Raw genomic sequence first — 18,970 nt, forward strand, 5'->3', positions numbered from 1 at the left:
CCAAGTGACATTGAGATCGCACAAGTACAGTGGAGGGGGGAGGTGAAAAGTGCCAGGGGAAAGTGAAGGGGGCAGTGCTGTACATGGGACCAAAACAATAACAAGAAGTGCTGCCAGCAGGTGTCAGGTGCAAGGGTAAGTGCAGACAGCAGGTGTCCAAAAGTGCAGGTAGGGGGACCCAAGTGCAAAGGTTGTCGGTTGCCCGTTACCTCTGAGCCCATCACTCTGCATCTCAATGCCCACTATTGGCTCAACATTATCTTTCACTTTTTCATACTTTTCTTTCCATCTGTCTCTCTTGTTTCTCTCTCCCACTCTCTTTTATTCACATACTCTTTTTCTAACTCGCATTGCATTTCTCTCTCTCTTTGCCACTCTTTTGAAAATGCTCTTGCTCTCCATCTTTCCATCTCTCAATTCTGACCTCTCTCTCTCTCTCTTGCATGCATCTCTCTCATAGTTCCAGTTTATGATGTGTTGTATTGCTGTTTCCTCTCTCACACACTCAGAGTATTTCTTTATCACCCTTCCTTCTCTGCATCTCGCTTTCTCTCTCTCCTTCTCACTCATTTTAGTACTCGTTTTATCGTTATCTCTTTACCCCACTCTTGCATGCCATCGCTCAGATGTCCCTATCCATCACAGAGATTCTCTTTATTCATAATGTATCTCTGATGTGGTGCTTTATGAATGCAATTGGTCACACATGGATTCATAGACAGACAGCAGGAATTTAAAGAGAGCGATTTTGCATGGAGAACCATCCAGCATGCAGACAGTAGGTAGAGGCAAGGAATTTGAGGGGATCAAAAGAGTACATGTTTAGATAACAAGTAGGCTTGTGTGGTTGTCCAGTCTGTAAAGCACAAGATTAGAGATTATCGTTTCAGTCAATTGGTGCGTGAGGTGTGGGTGGATGTTTCCAATGTATAGGACGTTGAGTTGGTCTGTGGCGGCAGTGGCCTCGATGAACTGGTAGAGTTCCAGGCCGCTGTCAAAGAGAAACCCAAGGCTATGGGCAATGGTTGAGTGGTTTGGATGGGGCGGGGCAGTGGAGGGAGAAGGGAGAGTGAGTTTATAATTGGAGGCAGGGAAAAAGATGACTTCTTCCTTTGAAGAGTTAGTAGGTTATGCATTGGAAGATTGTAGGGGTGAAGGAGGGGAAAGAGAAGAATATCTGAGTATCGTCAGTGAAGACGTGATACTTAAAGACACAGAAGGAAATCTAGTTTGCCAAGGAAGGAGGTGTACATGGTGACGAGGAGGAGGCCTAGGACTGATCCTTGTGGAACACCCACAGGAAGGGCTATCAGAGAGGAGGTGCTGGAGTCCCATGAGATGAAGGGGCAGTCGGAGAGATAGGATGCCCAGTCTAGTACAGTGTCCTTGAAGCCTTGAAGAGATTGTGTCTAAAGGAGGCAGGGATGATCCAACGTGCCAAAGGCCGCAGAATAGTGTAGACGGATGAGAATGGAGCTCATATGAGGTTGGGGGACACTGGTAAGAGAATTGGGGATGTGGATTCGGTGGAGTGTTTGGCCCACAATCAAAATTGGAGAGTGTTACCAAGTGACTGTATCTTCAGATAGTTGACCATGTGATTTAAGACAACCCTCTTTAAGATGTTAGGGTGTTAGGGAAGGAGAGAAATAGGTCTGCTGAGAAAGGGGTTGTTGGGCTGAGCCATTAGTTTCTTTAGGAGCAGCATCACTGCAACAGGGTGGGAAGATACCAGTTGAGAGAGAAATAGGTTGACTAAAGCATATAAGTAAATTGAGATGATGGGTGCAAGTTCCTTAACAATTTTTGGTGCAAAGGGGTCAGTTACAGAGCCGAATGAGTTGGCAGAGCGAAGCATGGATAGCGGTTCAGTGGAAGAGAAGTGAGATAGAAGGGAAAGTTTGGGGAAAATGAGTTGAGGAGTCATCGGGATAGAAGGGTGGACAAGGTGTCGCATATTTTGGTGAGTTTAATTTAGAAGTAGCAGGAAATTCATTGGTGGAGCGATAGGAGAAGATGGAGCAGTTCTTGGTGGTGGGCATGGCCTTGAGGATCATGGATTGATTGTAAGGGTTCAAGGAGAAAGAGGAAGCAAGGTAAGTGTAGGAGGATTTTACTTTGTCAAGAGCTGTGGTCGGGGTTAATAGAGAGTTCTAGTAGGCAATAAGAAGAGTGGGGGATCTGTATTTGTGCTAGTGGTGTAAGCAGCAATGCATTGTCCACAGCAACTGGATGGCTTGGGAGACCTATGGTTGATGATGAGTGTGGGCTAGGGTGAAGGAGCAATGGGGTAGTGATCACTGAATGGGGTAGACAGTGGAGAGTAGAATTTGTTAAAGTAACGTTCCATAGAGTGAGGAGAGAGAGACAGCTTGGAGTGAGATGTTTTACAATGCAAATGATGTGGCCCTCAATATATATTATAAAGCAGAGGATTTACCTCCTGCAAAAAGCTGGAGCTGAATCCGCGACTTTACCACCAGACATCAACGGATTTACTACGCAGTAATTCCACTGGAGGTCAATCTGGCAAAAAATCCCCATGGAGTGTTATGGACTCCAAAAATGGGAAATTACCAGCACTTGTAATCCCGTGGTAACTGCACAGAACAAAGTGGCGGTAACGATAATTGAGTTTGGTGGTAATTCAGTGGATTTGCCACCGCCTTAACACCAAACTCGTAATAAGGCCCATTTGTACTTAACGTATTAACTGAAGCATTTTTTTTTTGTACAAAATATTTTATTTTGAATAATCAGATCATTAGCAACAAATAAAACATATTCAACAAGTAACCTTCATATAACTTACACATTCAATATGATAGCTATTAACTGTTTACATATCATGATAAACAAATGAATAGACACATTTAAAAGAAGGGGAGAGGTTGGGAAGGAAGGAGAGTGGTAAGCAATATCGTAATATGATAACAGTTTAATCCATATAACTCATCAAAAGAGCCCCATAATCTGTCATAATCATGCACTTTTCCTTGTAAAGAAACCTTTTCCCTCGCACTTTGTATTCAGTCTTCCACAGTGGGGTTAGTAATACGTTTCCAATGCTTTAGAAAATGTTTCTTAGCCACTATAGGCGCCCTAACATCTATACATGTACTGGCATCCCTAACATGCAAGCTACAAGCCCCTTAAACCATTTTGGTAAAGCAGTTTATATATATGGAAGGTATTGATTTGGAAAAAGGGGTGAGAGCACCAGGAACATGTGGCTACCGCGCCAAACTCATCCTATCCGTCTCTGATGTTGAAGGTGCCGGCTGCAACAATCTGTTGGGGCAGTGCTCCTGTGCCCCAAAACAAGTACATAATTGATAGAGTTCAGGAGAATTCCTATGTTTTGTTCTATCACAGTATTTAAAGAGATGTAGTCCACTCGTTATGGGTTTGTGCCATTAGGTCTTTATTATCACAGTGGGTGCCGACACGTGTTTTGACAACTCCAGGGTCTTTATCAAGGCAATTGTGATTAGTCCTGAACAGTGGGTTGAAGTGGTGTGTTGCCAGTTGTAGTTGAGTGCACTGAGTAGTGCTTCGTAATGGTGTAGTGCCAGAGTGATGTCTCCTTCTCGTCCTGGATTCACTGTGGGACGAGAACGACACATCACTCATTTCACGTTGGGGACTTTTTTACAAGGGGCAATTGTATCCGTTATATGTAGAGTTATAAATTAGAGCTTTGGGCAGGTTGCTTATAGCAGTCTCATATTTCATGGGCCACCTCAGGTACATGGAGCCTAGGCCTACTGATGACTATCGCCTTCTGTCGTTTGGCTAAGGAAAGAAGAGGAGGGTGGACTTTTAGGTGCTTTTGTCAAGGGGGAAGGGTGGCTACATATTTGCTTTTTGGGGGGAATGGGAGAGAGACACACATGACAGATCAGAGGCGTTATTACGGGCGAATGGGGCTATAGCCCCGGGTCTTTTGATTGTAGCCCCGGATAGACGCTCAGGGGCTACAACCAAAAGGCCAGCTACCCTGAGTCCCGAAGGTCCAGAGATTAGCGTAGCCCTGGATCTTTTCCAGACCTAGCAACACCCCTGTATGAAGGAGGGTTGCAGGAGGCCAGGCATTTTTCCAGCTTTTTGGCGATGAGTGAAAAAATGAGGGAAACAATCGAGTATTGTTGGAGGTTTGGTGTTTGTTGGTATTCGAAGGGTGGGATAGGGGAAACACATGAGGTTGGGGGAATCCAGAGGCCTTGGAGGACACCAGATTTGTTCCCACAATCCGTTTAGGCTTCCCTGGAGCTTCCCCTCTCTACCACCCACACTGCTGGTTAATGGGAACAGCCCTAGGATTGCACTCAGAATCCTTTGTTGGAAACATATCCCCGTTGTTGGTGGTTACCCAGCTATAGTTTGAGAAATAATCAATCATATTGAAGTCCCTGCGAATAAAAACATTCTTTATTCTCTATATTGGTTCTTTAATTCTAGTAATTATATGCTCTATTATTTAATAAATGCCCCAAACCCGCAAACATAAACCTTAATGGTGCTCCCAACAGAATGGCATTAAATGTTAATAAATGATCGCTAAATAAGACATTCGGGTAATTATTTTGAACAGTTGGACTCTCTTAAATAATCAAGTATCTCTGAGTCAATTCACAATTTAAAGCCTTTGATTTGGTTTACAAAATTTTGAGAGCTGGGAATGCGGGGTCTAATGAAGCAAGTACCTTGTGTACATGCTCTTCTGTATACTTCAGTATAGCTGTAAATACACAACAATAACTGATATGCGAATATGAGTAATATCAGTTATTAACTGATATTTGAATAGGTTTAATTTTAGAAAAAGGGCAATCCCTTTAGAGTAGGAAAATTTCATCGCCATTGACCCATCAGCTCTCCACAGCGGCGTGATGTCAGTTGTCTAAAGGCAGCTGTTGATGGCTAATAAATCAGACGATCAAATCATAGGTCATAATCTATCTGTAACAAAACAGAGACTTTCCTGTAGTAAAAAGGATGGGAAATGTCGATTTCATCTCAACAACCACAGGCAAGCATTGTGCTTGCTTAATGCTCACTTATTTCTAAGAAAGCGGGCTGCTTTCCTGGTTTGAGATATAATTCCTTAAAGACTGAATGGCCAGACCCGTCTTTGGCTCACATGATAACCTCCAACAGAGCCCCCAGCTGGAAAGCCTATAAACCTATAGCCCCTTTGGTGAGTGAACGCTATACGGGCTCTAGGCTGGACTACTGCAACAGCCTCTTTCTAAGTCTGCCTTCCTCTACTCTTTGCCCTTTACAACTAATCCAGAACTGAACTGCGAGACTTGTCCTTGGCCTCAGGCCCAGAGATTGTATCTCTCCAGCCCTGAAATCTCTCCACTTGTTCCCTGTGGCTGCGAGGATCAAGTTCAAGACCATCTGCAAAGCTTTCCGGGGCCGGGGCCCACACTACATCCACCTTTCTCTTCCTGAGCATCTTCCTTCTCAAGCCCTCCAGTCATCCACCTCCAACTCTCTGAGGGTCAGCCGCTTCTCCAGGCAGAGAGTGGGTGGTACATCTCTTTCTTTGGCTGGGGCCTCCCTCTGGAACAGCCTTCCTGCCTCTCTCAAACTTGAGCAGGACCAACTAAGGTTCCTGAAGCAACTCAAGACCTTTTTGTTTGCTTCTGCTTTCTCTCTCCCCCTCTCCCTTGCTGATGTCCCCGTCTTCCGCACATACTGGTTACCTGGCCACCCACTGAACTTACAGAACCAGGCTCCTTCATGACCAGTTGCCCTTGCAGTGCCTCTTGGCCTCCCAACCACTTAAAGGACTTATCTGCAACCCCACAGTCCCCTGGTTCTATGCACCTATGAGCCACCTCCTGGCAGCACTTGCGAGTTGCTTGCACTCGCCCCTCCCCCTGGCACTTCTCCCCCTCTCACCACCCCACAATTGCGCAACCTGAATGACACAAGGCCTATTAAGTTCATTGTTTTGCCCTCCTTCTGTCCTCCCCTCCTTGTCTTGTCTCGCCTAGAAACACTTGTGTACAGTTGCATTATAAATGACTTATCATATTATATCACACCATAGACATCCAAATAAGCTGAGGCTTGTGTCACGAACCCTCTGACCCAACATGCTAAGGTGGGTGATGGTAATGGGCTATGTGGTTTCTTTAAATTAACAAATGCAATCATCCTGAGTGATGAAGCTCTTCAGTGGCCGCCTTAGGACCCCATACTACACAAGCAAAGGATGGCATGGGTAAAAATAGCTATGACATCCAGCTAAAACCGCACTTCATATGTCTAGAAACAGGAAACGCAAGGCCATAATGGGACAAGCCTTTGATTTCTGGCTCTAGGTCCGCAAACATTCATCTGAATTTACGATTTCTGGTTTGGGCTTCTAACTTAAAAACCTGGCAAGCTGAACATTGAGGCAGATAGCAAAGAGGTCAGTGTCAAGCAAGGCCCAGACCTCTTTCAGCTTGTGGAATAGCTTCCTGCACAACAGCCAATCGCTGCTTTCTGAGCGGTGTCTATCGCTCCAGCTACCCCTGTGGGTGGCCATGTAATGAATCCTGCTGTGATTTTGATATGCTCCTTGACGCCGCAATGCAGACATTATTTTGCTACCCCCGTCAGCAATGTAAATTGTGTCGGCTGAAGTGACCGATTAACCTGATGGCTGAGATGGCTCCTGTTTCCAAAAGAATCTGTAAATACTATAAGCAGTTGACTTGTAAGTCCAATTCCCAGTAAGGAGAATTTCCCATCTGTTGTGATTACTTAATAAATGGTGACCTAACAAGACCCGCTTTTATTCGATTTGATGATTAGAACAAGGGATGATTTGAAGCGGTCTCTCCCATTCCCAGCTTTCAAGTCATCTAACCACAAATGTAATTCTAGACAGGCATCTTCAGAGAGATTCAAAACCTCTGTGAAGGAGTAGGTGTGTAGCAAATTATGACTGGTTATACTTTTGAAGGCCCTGTAGAGCAAGAGCCCAGAAAAAAAGCCGGATTGGAGGAACACTATATCCCTCCAGTTATAGCCAACTCCTTCAGCAATGCTCGAACTTTCGAGAGGAGGAGGTAAACCTCTCTACGAACTACGCACTCTTTGGCAATAGGGAGCCACTCACAGTTGAATACCATAAAGCTCAGATTTTGAGAAGAAGCATGTGCTCCTGTTTAACATCTCTCTGTTCATCAGGAACCCCAAGTACCTGTTAAATGATTCACCATGTGCGCCTGAGTCCGTAGGGTAGGTCTGTCTTGCGTCATGGAGACCATGTCATCTAAGTATATGATTATTCATACTCCTCATGACACAATATCCATTGCCAGTTGATTCATCATGTTTAGGAATCAGCATGGTGCAGGGGAGAGGCAGGCAGGCTGATGAAGTTCCTGCAAAAGTCTGCCACACTAGAACTGATGACACTGAGCTGATGACACTCATCTTTCTTTCAGACTCCCCTCAGCCACCTCTTCCCCGTCTCTCATCCCTGATTTTCTTTCCGCAATCCAGAAGTGGTGTGCTGCCAATGACCTCTGCCTTAATTCCAGTAAGACGGAGATCCTCCTCATCGGCTCACCAGCTCCTTCCTTTCCTGTCACTCTCTGGCTGCCCACTCTGGGTCCTCTTCCTGCTCCCACCTGTGAGGCTAAGAACCTCTGGGTCATCTTCGACTCCACACTCTCCTTCTCTCCTCACATCTCTAAGAAGGCAAACTATCAGCTGCACCTCCTCAGAGGTATTCTTTCTTTCCTCACTTTCCCCCAGAAGCTCACTTTCTCCAGAGCTCTGGTCCTCTCTAGGCTGGACTACTGCAACAGCCTCTTTTTAAATCTACCTGCCTCTACTCTCCGTCCTCACCACTCATCCTGAACAAGCTTGCGAGTCTTGTCCTTGGCCTCAAGCCCAGGGATTGTATCTCTCCAGCTCCGAAATCTCTGAATTGGCTGACAGGGAAGGCAAGGATCAAGTTTAAGACCCTCTGCATTGTCCACAAGGCCTTCTGGGGCCTGTGACCACAATACCTCCAACTCTCTCTTCAGAAATATCTTCCTACTCGAGCTCTTTGCTCCTCCACCTCCAACGCCTTGAGGGTCAGTCGCTTCTCCAAGCAACGAGTTGGGGGCAGATGTCTTTCTTCAACTGGTGCCTCCCTCTGGCACAGCCTCCCTGCCTCTCTGAAACTTGAGCAGAACCATCTCCGGTTCCAGAAACACCTCAAGACCTTCCTCTTAGCTTCTGCCTTCTCTCTTCCTCTCCCCTGCTGATCTTCTGTCTGATAACTGCACTGGTCACCTGGCTACCCTCTGAATTCTGGCCCAGGCCCCTGCCCGTCCAGCTGCCCACCCACACTGCCTCATGGCACCCCCTGCACTTGTGGTCTATATCTGTAACCCTACAGTCCCCTTCCTAGCAATTATTAGACACCTGTTGTCTGGGAGTTTAACTCTGGCACTTGCCACCTGCTGACTGCACTACTTGTGTTGATTTCTTGTCCTGCACTTGTCCATCCTGCCACTCGCCCCCGCCTTACCCCCCCTCGTCCCCTGGCACTAATCCCCTCCCCGCTCACCTGCACTTGCACAATCTCAATGTGACCAGGCCGGGTAAGATTGCTGTTTTTTGTGCTCCCTCGGTCTCCCCTCCCTTGCCTTCTCACGCCTTGAAACACTTGTGTATAGGTGCGTGATAAATACCATATCATATCCTATCGTAACTGTCAGAAACATCAATGAGGAAGGTTTTTAAGGACTATGAGTCCAGGATGTTCACACGTGCCAGCCAATGTCCATAGAGGAGGAATCAATCCCTGATCATGTGAATGCCTTCCATTTTGAAATGTTTGCACAGAATCCAATAATTGAATGGCTGTCAACTAGCAACTGGTCTCACGTTTTGTTTTCATTTCATGAGGAATAGGGAGGTTCCAGACATAATATCAATGGCGTCACTCCGTTGAGGCAGACCACCTGTATGTTCATTAGTTAATTTTCTTTTTTGGAAAAGTGGTTGAGGGTCAGGGCCTCAATCGAAAGGGTGGCCCTACTGGAAACATTGCATTGTTTCCAGTACCCCTGAGCCGCATACAAGGATCGCCAGTGATGTACAAAATGGCAGACTTGTCCACCGACCGGTGGAATCAGTGCACTCTGAACAGCTACCCGTGGCAGCAGTCGGTTGTCTGGATGCTTGCCTCCTGGTACTACCTCAACCGCAATTAGCTCTCAACAGAAAAAAGGGGTATCTTTTTCTTCTGATCCTTCCCCTACAGCACAGGACTGGTAAATCCAAATAAACCTTCAGGGGAAAATTGGGTGAAGGGGCAGCCCCTTCCTCATTCTGACCGAAATGAGAAACCTCTTAATATACGCAGGGGATCTATTCAGGGCAGGGTATGTCCTCCACAACTGTGCCAAATATGTGTTGAACGTACCCCCAAAGACCATATCGATCAGATTCTGGAATGGACACATTACGCTATGTTTGGCACATATCTGCACACCCTTGTGGTGTTCTAGTGATGTGGCACCATTGATATTGCAAAGAAAGCACGCTTGTCTCTGGGCCCACACAGCAAGAGCCATAAGGTAGATAGGTTCACCTGTATCTTCAGCCCTTTGTGCTGTGTCAAAGGTCTGTATAAATCCAGCATGAGCGCCACGCCTGGTATATCCCCTTCTCGAGGGCTTTTTGGGGCTTAGAAGTGAAGATCAGCATTTTTATTTTTCTATCCAGTTCTGGAGTATGTGCTACCTTTCCTGCAACCTCTCGGCTGGGGCGTTCAGTCTTGAGCTTCACAATCATCTCCTTCGCCGGGGCTTACTGGGGTGTACATGCGTCTACTCTGCCACTTTCGGGGGTGGGCGGCTCCAGTCTAAAGGACTTTGGTGGATTATCCTGTCTGGGTCAAAACTAAACCTTGGTGTTTTCTTTCAGCATGGGAGAGTCAGCATAAACAGTGATTTGGGAACCTGTCATTGATGATAATGAACGCCAACTCATGTTCAAGTCCTCCGCGCAGGACGGTGAAGGGCGTAAGGCACAGTCATTCTCTCCTCCAGGCCTCACTAATGACTCCCAACAAAGCAGAGACACTTGTCTGGATTTGCTCTTGGTACTCTTGTTCAGGGGAAAATGGCCGGGCATTTCAGTGATGGACGAGTCCAGAATGATATATAAATAGATCCTACCCCGATATGGCACGGAGAGTTAAAACATGATTGTATGATGAGCTGTGTGGGCACTCTCCTGTAGAACAGGTCATTGGGCTTTGTTTTGAGTTGAAGGACTCCCCCACTTTCGGCTCATTAGGAAATCTCTGCTTCATATTAGCAATGCAAGAGCATAGGCAGTCTCGCCGTGGTAGTGCACTCTGCATGTGCGTAACCATAAAGGTGGCACGCATGAAGCATGCATCCCACCGTGCCATTTGGGAAGCGGCAGAAAGAATTGCTGAGGATGCTGTGGGGCCATCTACCAAAGGAATGGGTGCCCTTGCAGTGACATTAGAGAAGCACTGTCAGTATTGGCACAGACATCCTGACATAATAGTTGTGACAGGGTTGTGGGGGCACCACCGTACAAAATGTTGTGCTTGGTCCCCAAGAGCTGTAGTTCGCTCCATACCTGGGCAGATCTGATCTTCAGCTCTCCAGCATGTGATAGATGAAGCACCTTATCTTGTCAGGAATTAATCATTTTCCGAACATGATGAACAGCAAGAGCGGCCATCTTGGACCACAGGCTCCCACCTTTTTTTTGTTTAACTCTGTCCTTTTGAGTTTGAAAATGAAATAAAGTGCTGCTTCTCCCGGCACTTTGGTTCACACTCGGAGATCATTAGGAGACTGGTCCTACATATGTATATAGATATAGGGTCCATTGGTGAATGTTCTGACAGAAGCAAACAAATGGACTTGTACTAACTGTATTCACTCAGCCCCACGAGCAATATTGCACTTAACAGCAAATGGCTGCGATTAAAAATGTCTGAGGCAAAACCTTGGACGCTAACAACAGAGTGATACACACATTGACAATCTACAAATAAACTTCTTTAACAATCGACTTGCAAAAAGTCGACCCTTTGGAAAGTCGTGCTTTTTTGTAATTTATTTTTTAACGTGGGTGTTTTCCTACTCACCCCCTTGGTCTGCTCTCACCCTGGCTCGCGTCCCCAATTCCCTATTTCGCTATTTGTTACCATAAGGTTATTTCTGGACGTGTCAGGGCACATTCCAAGTTTAGCTGTACAGTAAAAAGTGGTCGTAATGGAATAACCACTATTTGCACTGCCAAATTACAGCTGAGAAGGTGTAGTGGAGGAAAGAAAGCCTGCACTTGGCACTGATATTCACCCCTATCAATAGCGGAGAAAAGACCGCCTGCACTTGGCACTGATATTCACCCCTCTCAAGGTCTATTAGGCTATTAGACCCGGGAGTTGTGCAACTAAAAAGGAAAGTGTGTTTATTGTGGGCAATAAGGTGGGAAATGAGCACACACAAGTACATTGAAATGTTAATTTAATTATCATGAAACCAGTAACAATAATTTGGACACATTTTGTGTTTCATTGCTGTTGCTTGTTTGGGGAATTGAACTGCAAATCCGTCTCTCTGCCTTTACACAGCAGAAGACAAGTGTTTCTGGGGGCTTGTCAGAGTGCTGCTCAAGACAGAATATTTGGAATGATGCCTGTACCAGACTCCTGAGAATTCAGGTTGACTGAGAGTAGGTCTGTTACGGAATCCATGTGCTAATGAAGCAATAAACACTGACGTGGGCGGGCATTAACCAGACACGTTATAGCCGGGGAATTGAATTGCAGGCCCAAGCAAAGCGTAGGCCTTAACGTAGGCCCTGGCAATGCCCGCCCACTGAAGGGTGTACAGCTATTTGCTTTTTTCTTAATTTGAGATATGGTGTGGTTGCCCTTTCTCAACTTAAAAAACAACCACAAATTAAAATGGCCGCCACGGATGTAGGAAGAAGGGAACTACAGCTAGTCCCTTCTCCCTTTTCATGGTGGCCATCACCACAGAGTGGAAGGGTCATGATAGTGGGAGTTCCTGGAGCCGGGAAGGCCCTAGGTAAGTATGGCTTGGGTCAGGATACTGCGGGGAGTGGAAAGGGAAGGTAGCATGTAAGTGGCTAGGGGCAGTTGAAAAGGGGCAGGGTGAGCAAAGGCTTACCTCCAGGAGGGAAGATAACAGCTTCCTGCTTTTTAGGAGGCTCAGAATGTGGCCAGTAATAAGAGGAACCCATCATCCTAGCTCCCTGATTGGCTGGGAGACCCTATGATATCCCCTTCTGAGTGCTAATGCAATGTACGTCAATAGACGATAACGATATGTTGGTGATCATATTTCACTAACTTCTCTATTGCAAATACATTTTTCATTTTTTGATTTTTACATATAACACGAATTTATTTTGGATTAAATGTGAATGTTTTCGTGCGGCATCTGTATTCCCTCTTGACGCATATGTCTGTTTGATGCGTTTTCTAATGCAAGAATGTATCTATCCAGCGGGCCACTGGAAGGCATGAACGATGTGTCCTGTCGACTTATTGCACCTTTTGCTTCTTCTGCCTCCAGGGTGGGCACATCTGTGGAGATGCCATGGATATGATTGACGGACGAACTACCGGCTGCATCAGAGCCTCGTTTGGCTACATGTCCACTTTCGAAGACGCACAAGCTTTTCTGAGATTCATCACAGATACTTTTGCAGAACGACCAACTCGTTTGGCCCTGCATGGTGGATGCTCAACAACGAGAGAGGGGGTTGTGCCAGACTCTCTGCAGTCCCAGCCACTTAGGTGGTCAGCTCCTGGGGACCACATGGACGGCACAAACCTCATGAAGGAGCCTCTTTCTACGAAGAATGTTTGCCATGACTACTCAAGCATGAATGGGAAGGCCAATGGCTTGCACCCTGAGCAGAGATCTGCAACATTGGCAGCAGCGACAAGGAATGGTGCTGTGCCGATCACTCTCACCCACATTTTCCTCTACCCAATCAAATCTTGCGCTGCGATGGAGGTAAGGCTCTAACCATTTTTGTTCATATTGCACAATGGGTCTTTGCCCATTGCAGATTATATGAATAGAGACACACGTTACATGTATTTTTCATGATAACTGTTCATGCTGGAATGCTTGAGGTGATTTAATAAAGTTGTCATTCCCCAAAACATGTCAGGGCCATTATAATGAAGATAATTATGGACATTTCCCCTTCTGTGCCAAAGGGATCCCCGTTAAAAGCATTCAAGTTCCAAAGTTCAATGCAAGCCGAAATCTGTGGCAGCAAAAGTACAAAGTACAAAAGTGTTCCCAATCTTCTCTCCACAGGAAGGGCGTCTTTCCCCTGTCAAGTGTCTCAGAGGGGAGCATGGCGTGGTCTCTCAATTCTCTTGCTGGTCCTCGCGGTGCCCCCTGCCATGCACCCAAAGCTTGAGGGCCGACTGATGATTTGGGGGGTCTGCCAGTCCTTTGCCTCCTAGGTGGTTTACCAGCTCATTGCTCTGGGTTTCCCTTGCTGAGGGGTCTTGCAGACCCTGGTGGGGTTTGATTGGGAAGTGTGGCCATGCTCCCAGCAGTCCATTTCTTTTCTCAAGACTGTTTTCCCATTCCCAGTCATAATGCCACCATCTCAAACCTCCACCCTCCACCCACTGCTGCGGTCTCCCATGAACCAACGTGGTCCTCTGGAACCTCCTCTCAAATGTGTCACTCTCTCTCCAGTTCCCCAGTACTAGGCCTCTATCACACTTGTGAGGTTTTTCACTCCCTACACACTGTTCCGCTTATGTGTCTTGTCCTCAATTCCTTTCCTACTTAAAATTCTTTCCCTTTGTCTGGCCAATCTAGAGTTTTCTTCAGTAAACTTTTCCCCTTGGTCTCTTCCTCCAGCTTCAGTCTGTCTTCCTCTACATTTACAATATAATTTATCTTCAGTGTTATGATATGATATGATATGATATGGTATTTGTAACGCGCCTATACACAAGTGTTTCAAGGCGCGACGAGGCAGGGAGGGAGGGAAACAAGGGGAAGACAGACAAACGATCCTACTAGGCCAGGTGTCATTCAGATCGCGCAAGTGCAGAGGTAAGGGGAAAAGGAGAAAGTGCAGGGGGAGGAGGTGGGGGGGAAGTGCAGTACAAGGTAAGTAGCGTAATAAAATAATAAATAATAAATAAAAAGGGCCAGCTGGTGGCAAGTGCGAGGTAAGTGCAGAGCAAGTGCTGAGAAGTGCTGGGAAGGGGGGCTGTAGGGATACAGTGACAGTCCCACAGTGCAAGGGGAGCCAGGGAGGCAGTGCAAGTGGAGAGTGGCTGGGCCCTGGACCGAGGTCGCTGAGAGTGGCCCAGATGCAGGTTTAGTGCAGAATTCAGTGGGGAGTTAAGCAGGTTTAGCAGGGGAGAGGGAGAGAGAAGGCAGAAGCGAAGAGGAAGGTTTTGAGGTACTTCCGGAACCGGAGATGGTTCTCCTCAAGTTTCAGGGAGGCAGGAAGGCTGTTCCAGAGGGAGGCCCCTGCTGCGGAGAGAGATCTACCCTCAGCTTGTTGCTTCGAGAAGCGGCTGACCATGAGGGAGTTGGAGACGGATGAGCGAAGGGCTCGTGAAGGAAGATATTTAGGAAGAGAGAGTTGAAGGTATTTAGGCCCCAGGCCCCAGAAGGCCTTGTGGACAATGCAGAGGGTTTTGAACTTAATCCTCGCAGCCACTGGGAGCCAGTGAAGAGATTTCAGTCCTGGAGAGATACGGTCCCTGGGCTTGAGGCCAAGGACAAGTCTCGCAGTTCTGTTCTGGATAAGTTGCAGAGGGCGGAGAGTGGAGGCAGGCAGATTAAGATAGAGGCTGTTACAGTAGTCCAGCCTTGAGAGAACCAGGGCTCGGGAGACAGTGAGCTTCTGGGGGAAGGAGAGGAAGGGAAGAATACCTCTGAGGAGGTGCAGCTGGTAGTGTGACTTCTTAGAGACGTCAGATATATGAGGAGAGAAGGAGAGTGTGGAGTCGAAGATGACCCCGAGGTTTTTAGCCTTGCAGGTAGGGGCGGGAAGGGGGCCAAGGGAGGCCGGCCAGAGAGCTGCAGGGAAGGAGGGAGTGGGTGTGCCGATGAGTAGAATCTCAGTCTTACTGGCGTTAAGGCAGAGGTCATTGGCAGCACACCATTCCTGGATAGCAGACAGACAGTCGGAGATGAGGGAAGGAGAGGAGGAGGCCGAGTGTAGCCTGAAAATGAGCTGGGTATCGTCCGCATAGCACTGGAAGTGGGGGCAGAGAGCGGCGATGCGGTGGGCAAGGAGTGCCAGATACTGGTTGAAAAGCCAGGGAGAGAGGTTGGATCCCTGGGGGACACCACAGGTGGAGAAAAAGATGTCAGAGAGGAAGGAGCCCATTTGGACCTGGGAGGGTCGACCGGAAAGGAAAGAGGTCAGCCATGCCAGAGCCTGACCAGTGATACCCAGGTTATCACGGAGACGGTTGAGCAGGATGGCATGGTTGACAGTGTCAAAGGCAGAGGAGAGATCGAGCAGAATGAGAACACAGGGAGTGTTGGAATCGAGGTTAAGGAGCAGGTCCTCACGGATGTTCAGGAGAGCAGTTTCCGTGCTTCTGGCCGCTCTGAAGCCGGATTGATGGTCATGAAGATTACCAACAGATTCAGCATGGAGGTTAAGCTGGGAGATGGCCAGTTTCTCCAGGAGTTTGCCCAGGAAGGGAGTAATGGAGATTGGGCGATAGTTGGCCGGGCAGGAGGGGTCGGAAGAGGGTTTCTTGAGGAGGGGGTGCACAAGGGAGTGCTTGAGGGGGGATGGGAAGACTCCAGAGGCGAATGAGTGGTTGCAAAAGTCAGCCAGGGCAGGAGCCAGGGAGTCGATGTGGTCCTTGATGGTTTTGGAGGAACAGGGGTGAACCTGTTTAGACGAGGCTTTCATAGATCGGACTTGTCTGGAAACCTCATCAGCAGAAAAAGGTGGAAAAGCAGAGAAGGAGGGCGGAGGGGTGGCTGCAAGAGAGCAAGAGGAAGAGCCGGGAAGAGAGGGAGGGAGGAGAGCGGAGGAGAGCGAGGACAGGATGTCCTGAGTTTTTGAGATGAAGTGCGAGGCCAGTGCAGTGCAGAGGGCCTGGGAGGGGACAGGAGAGGTAGAGACTGCAGCAGGGTTGGCTAGCTCCTTGCAGATTTTGAAGAGTTCGGCCGAGTTGTTAGATGCCTCAGAGATGCGGGCTTGGATAAGGGCTCTCTTCTTGGTGAGAACGGAGAGCCGGTATTGCCTTTGGAGCAGGCGGCAGGCCAGTTTGTCAGAGGATGAACATGAAGCACGCCATTTCCTCTCTGCCATCCTGCACTTGCGTTTTAGGGTGACGAGATCCGAGTCATACCAGGAGTTACATTTGGCTTTGGGCTTCAGGCGGATTCTCATGACGGGGGCAAGGATATCGAGAGTATCAGATATAGAGGAATAGAGCATGGAGAGGGCTGTGTCAGGGTGGGAGTCAGCCGGGGGGGGAGGAGGGGGCGAGAAGGTAGCAGCGAAAGCCTCAACTGACACGCGCTTCATGGGCCGGATGACCGAGAAGGTGGGTGGCAGTGAAGAGGGTGGCTTTGCCTGTGGGGTAGGGAGGGAGAGGTGGGAGGATAGGAGAAAGTGATCGCTCCAGGAGAGAGGAGTGGAGAGAGGGAGGGAGAGGGGAAGGTCAGAAGAGATCAGAGCATCAAGAGTGTGCCCTGCAGAGTGAGTAGGCCCAGACGGGAGAATAGAGAGTCAGAGAGAGTTGCAGATTTCGCGAAAGAGACCAGTGGGGGGACAGGAGGCATCGAGGTGGATGTTGAAGTCACCGAGAAAGAGGAGTTGGGTGGTTGAGGACAGGAGTGAGGAGGAGAGGTCAGCCCACTCAGAGAGGAAGGAGGAAATTTGACCAGGTGGGCGATAGATAGTAGCCACGGTAAGGGAATGGCTAGGAGAGAGAGAGAGTCGGCAGACAAGACATTCAAAAGAGGAGTAGGTCTGCGTAGGAGTGACAGTGGCGGGAATCCACTCAGGGAAGATAAGGGCAACACCACCCCCTGAACGGTTGGGCCTGGGCACAGAGAGGATCTTGTAGCCGTCAGGTAGGAGTGTGTCGAAGCTGGTGGCAGAGTGTTCACTTGCCCTCCTCACTGACTCTGACTCTGCCTCTCACATTCCAGCTGGTGCCCCTTGATGTTCTCTCCAAGCTCGTACCCTTCTTACCCAGTATCTTTCTCTCTAATAGAATAAACACGTTTAGACGTTTCGATGCTTCTCTCATCATTCACCAGGCTGTCCCCCCCTGTAGTACTTTGCTGTAGTGCTTCTTTCTCGTTGGCGACCCATGCTGTACCTGGCCCCCCAGGGTCTGCTTCTCCTCTCTGTCCAGCTCACCCCCAAGACTGTCTTCCTTCTGCCAAGTATCCTCACTTGTGGTCTCCAAGGATCTGCCTTCCCCCTCCAGGATATTTCCTGGACTGGCAAAGGCTGCTTGGGCTGGCTGTTTTTTATTGGGTGTGTGCTATGGCTGCGGGCTGTGCTTCAAGGGAAGAAGCTGCACCTTTCTGATGGGGCTGGTACTGTCCCCTGATTGGGCCATGTGAATCTGGTGAGGTGAGTGTTCAGGGGGTTTCTCTAAATGTATATGGATGCCATTCGCCATTGTTGATGTTATAGTGGCCTCTTCCGCATGTGTGCTTTGATTCTCCTCCCTTGAGATCTCCTGCGGGGATGCCTGCTTCCCTCTGCGTGCACTGGCCCGTCCAGAATGTGTTCCCTAAATTGATATCGCTCAATCGGGCTGCCAGTGGTTGTTTACATTGCCTCAGTAGAGCGGAAAATGTATATATTTGTTTGATCTTTAACTTTGCTTTCCCTCGGCAGGTATATGTCCCTTAACACAGAATGAGAAGCCCCTTGTTCAGGTTGTAGAAAATCTTTCTATTTATGGGTTTAAAGGGGCCCAGACTCTTTTCAGAGACCGGGCTTGCATACAAGGAACTTTTCCCCTTTTTACCTCTACATACGTGGCTTGGATGGGGATTTTCTGGCCACTGTGACTTTGGAAGACCCCAATGGAGACGTGCAGTGGTGCACTGTGATAGGTATCCACCCTCAGAAGGATTGCCTTGTCACAGCCTCCAACCCAATCCTGCCTGTACTACTTACCCACAGCATGTTGTGTGCGTTCGATCATCTTGGGTGTTTTGCAGAATATGTTCCATTTCATGTTGTGCTCTTGGAGGGTTTCAACCTCCCCAAAGTCTTCCCAATCCACTTTAATCCCTTCTTTCTAAACACTCCCCAATTTACCAACTCGCTCCCAAAGGAACTCGCCAGCCTAGTCTGCATCTGCTCCCCGCTTTCCTTATTTAATCAGACTACTGACCCCTTCTCTTCTGAACAATCAATCCTCTACTTCAGTAGTACTGTGTCCCTCCCCCGCTCTCCCTTCTCATCTCCTCAATCACAAAAGATAGATTCAAACTGACTCCCTGCATCCCTACATACACATAAAGTCAAGCACTCCCTTCTTTCCCTTGGGCTCCTAAGGACTCTTCCATTGAACAGTTCTTCTCCGACTTTACCTCAGCTTAGTTCTCCCTTTGTTCATCACTGTCCCTCTCAAACCGTCCCTCCTAATACCCCTCTCGTTCAACCCTGGATCACCCCGCAGAGATGCCTACTCAAGATGGACATGCAATGCCACATTCGGAGTGGTGCAGGAACCGAAGCCCACCTCTTCTCACCTGCAAAGAGGCCCCCTCTAACTCACAGGAAACCTAGAGTCTGCCAAATCATCCACCTTCTCAATCTGATTACTACTGTTCCCTCTCACACCCACAAACTCTCTCCTCCAAGTGTCCCACAATTCTAGCGTGGCCATGTCTTTGCTGTATCTCCTCTACACATTCTGCAAAAAACATTTTACAGTACTTCTCCT

At 48.0% G+C, this 18,970-nt stretch overlaps 1 protein-coding gene across 1 annotated transcript in view; it reads left to right on the top strand.

The window, feature by feature from the left end:
• The window catches only part of MOCOS (molybdenum cofactor sulfurase), an 819,339-nt gene that overhangs the window by 656,983 nt on the left and 143,386 nt on the right, over positions 1-18,970 (top strand). Inside the window, exon 8 of the mRNA XM_069620525.1 lies at positions 12,603-13,049. Coding sequence (XP_069476626.1) covers positions 12,603-13,049 — 447 coding nt within the window. The remainder of the gene's footprint in view (positions 1-12,602; positions 13,050-18,970) is intronic.

Source organism: Ambystoma mexicanum, chromosome 5q (genome assembly GCF_040938575.1).
Source record: "Ambystoma mexicanum isolate Mex_15411 chromosome 5q, UKY_AmexF1_1, whole genome shotgun sequence".
Lineage (NCBI taxonomy): Eukaryota > Metazoa > Chordata > Amphibia > Caudata > Ambystomatidae > Ambystoma > Ambystoma mexicanum.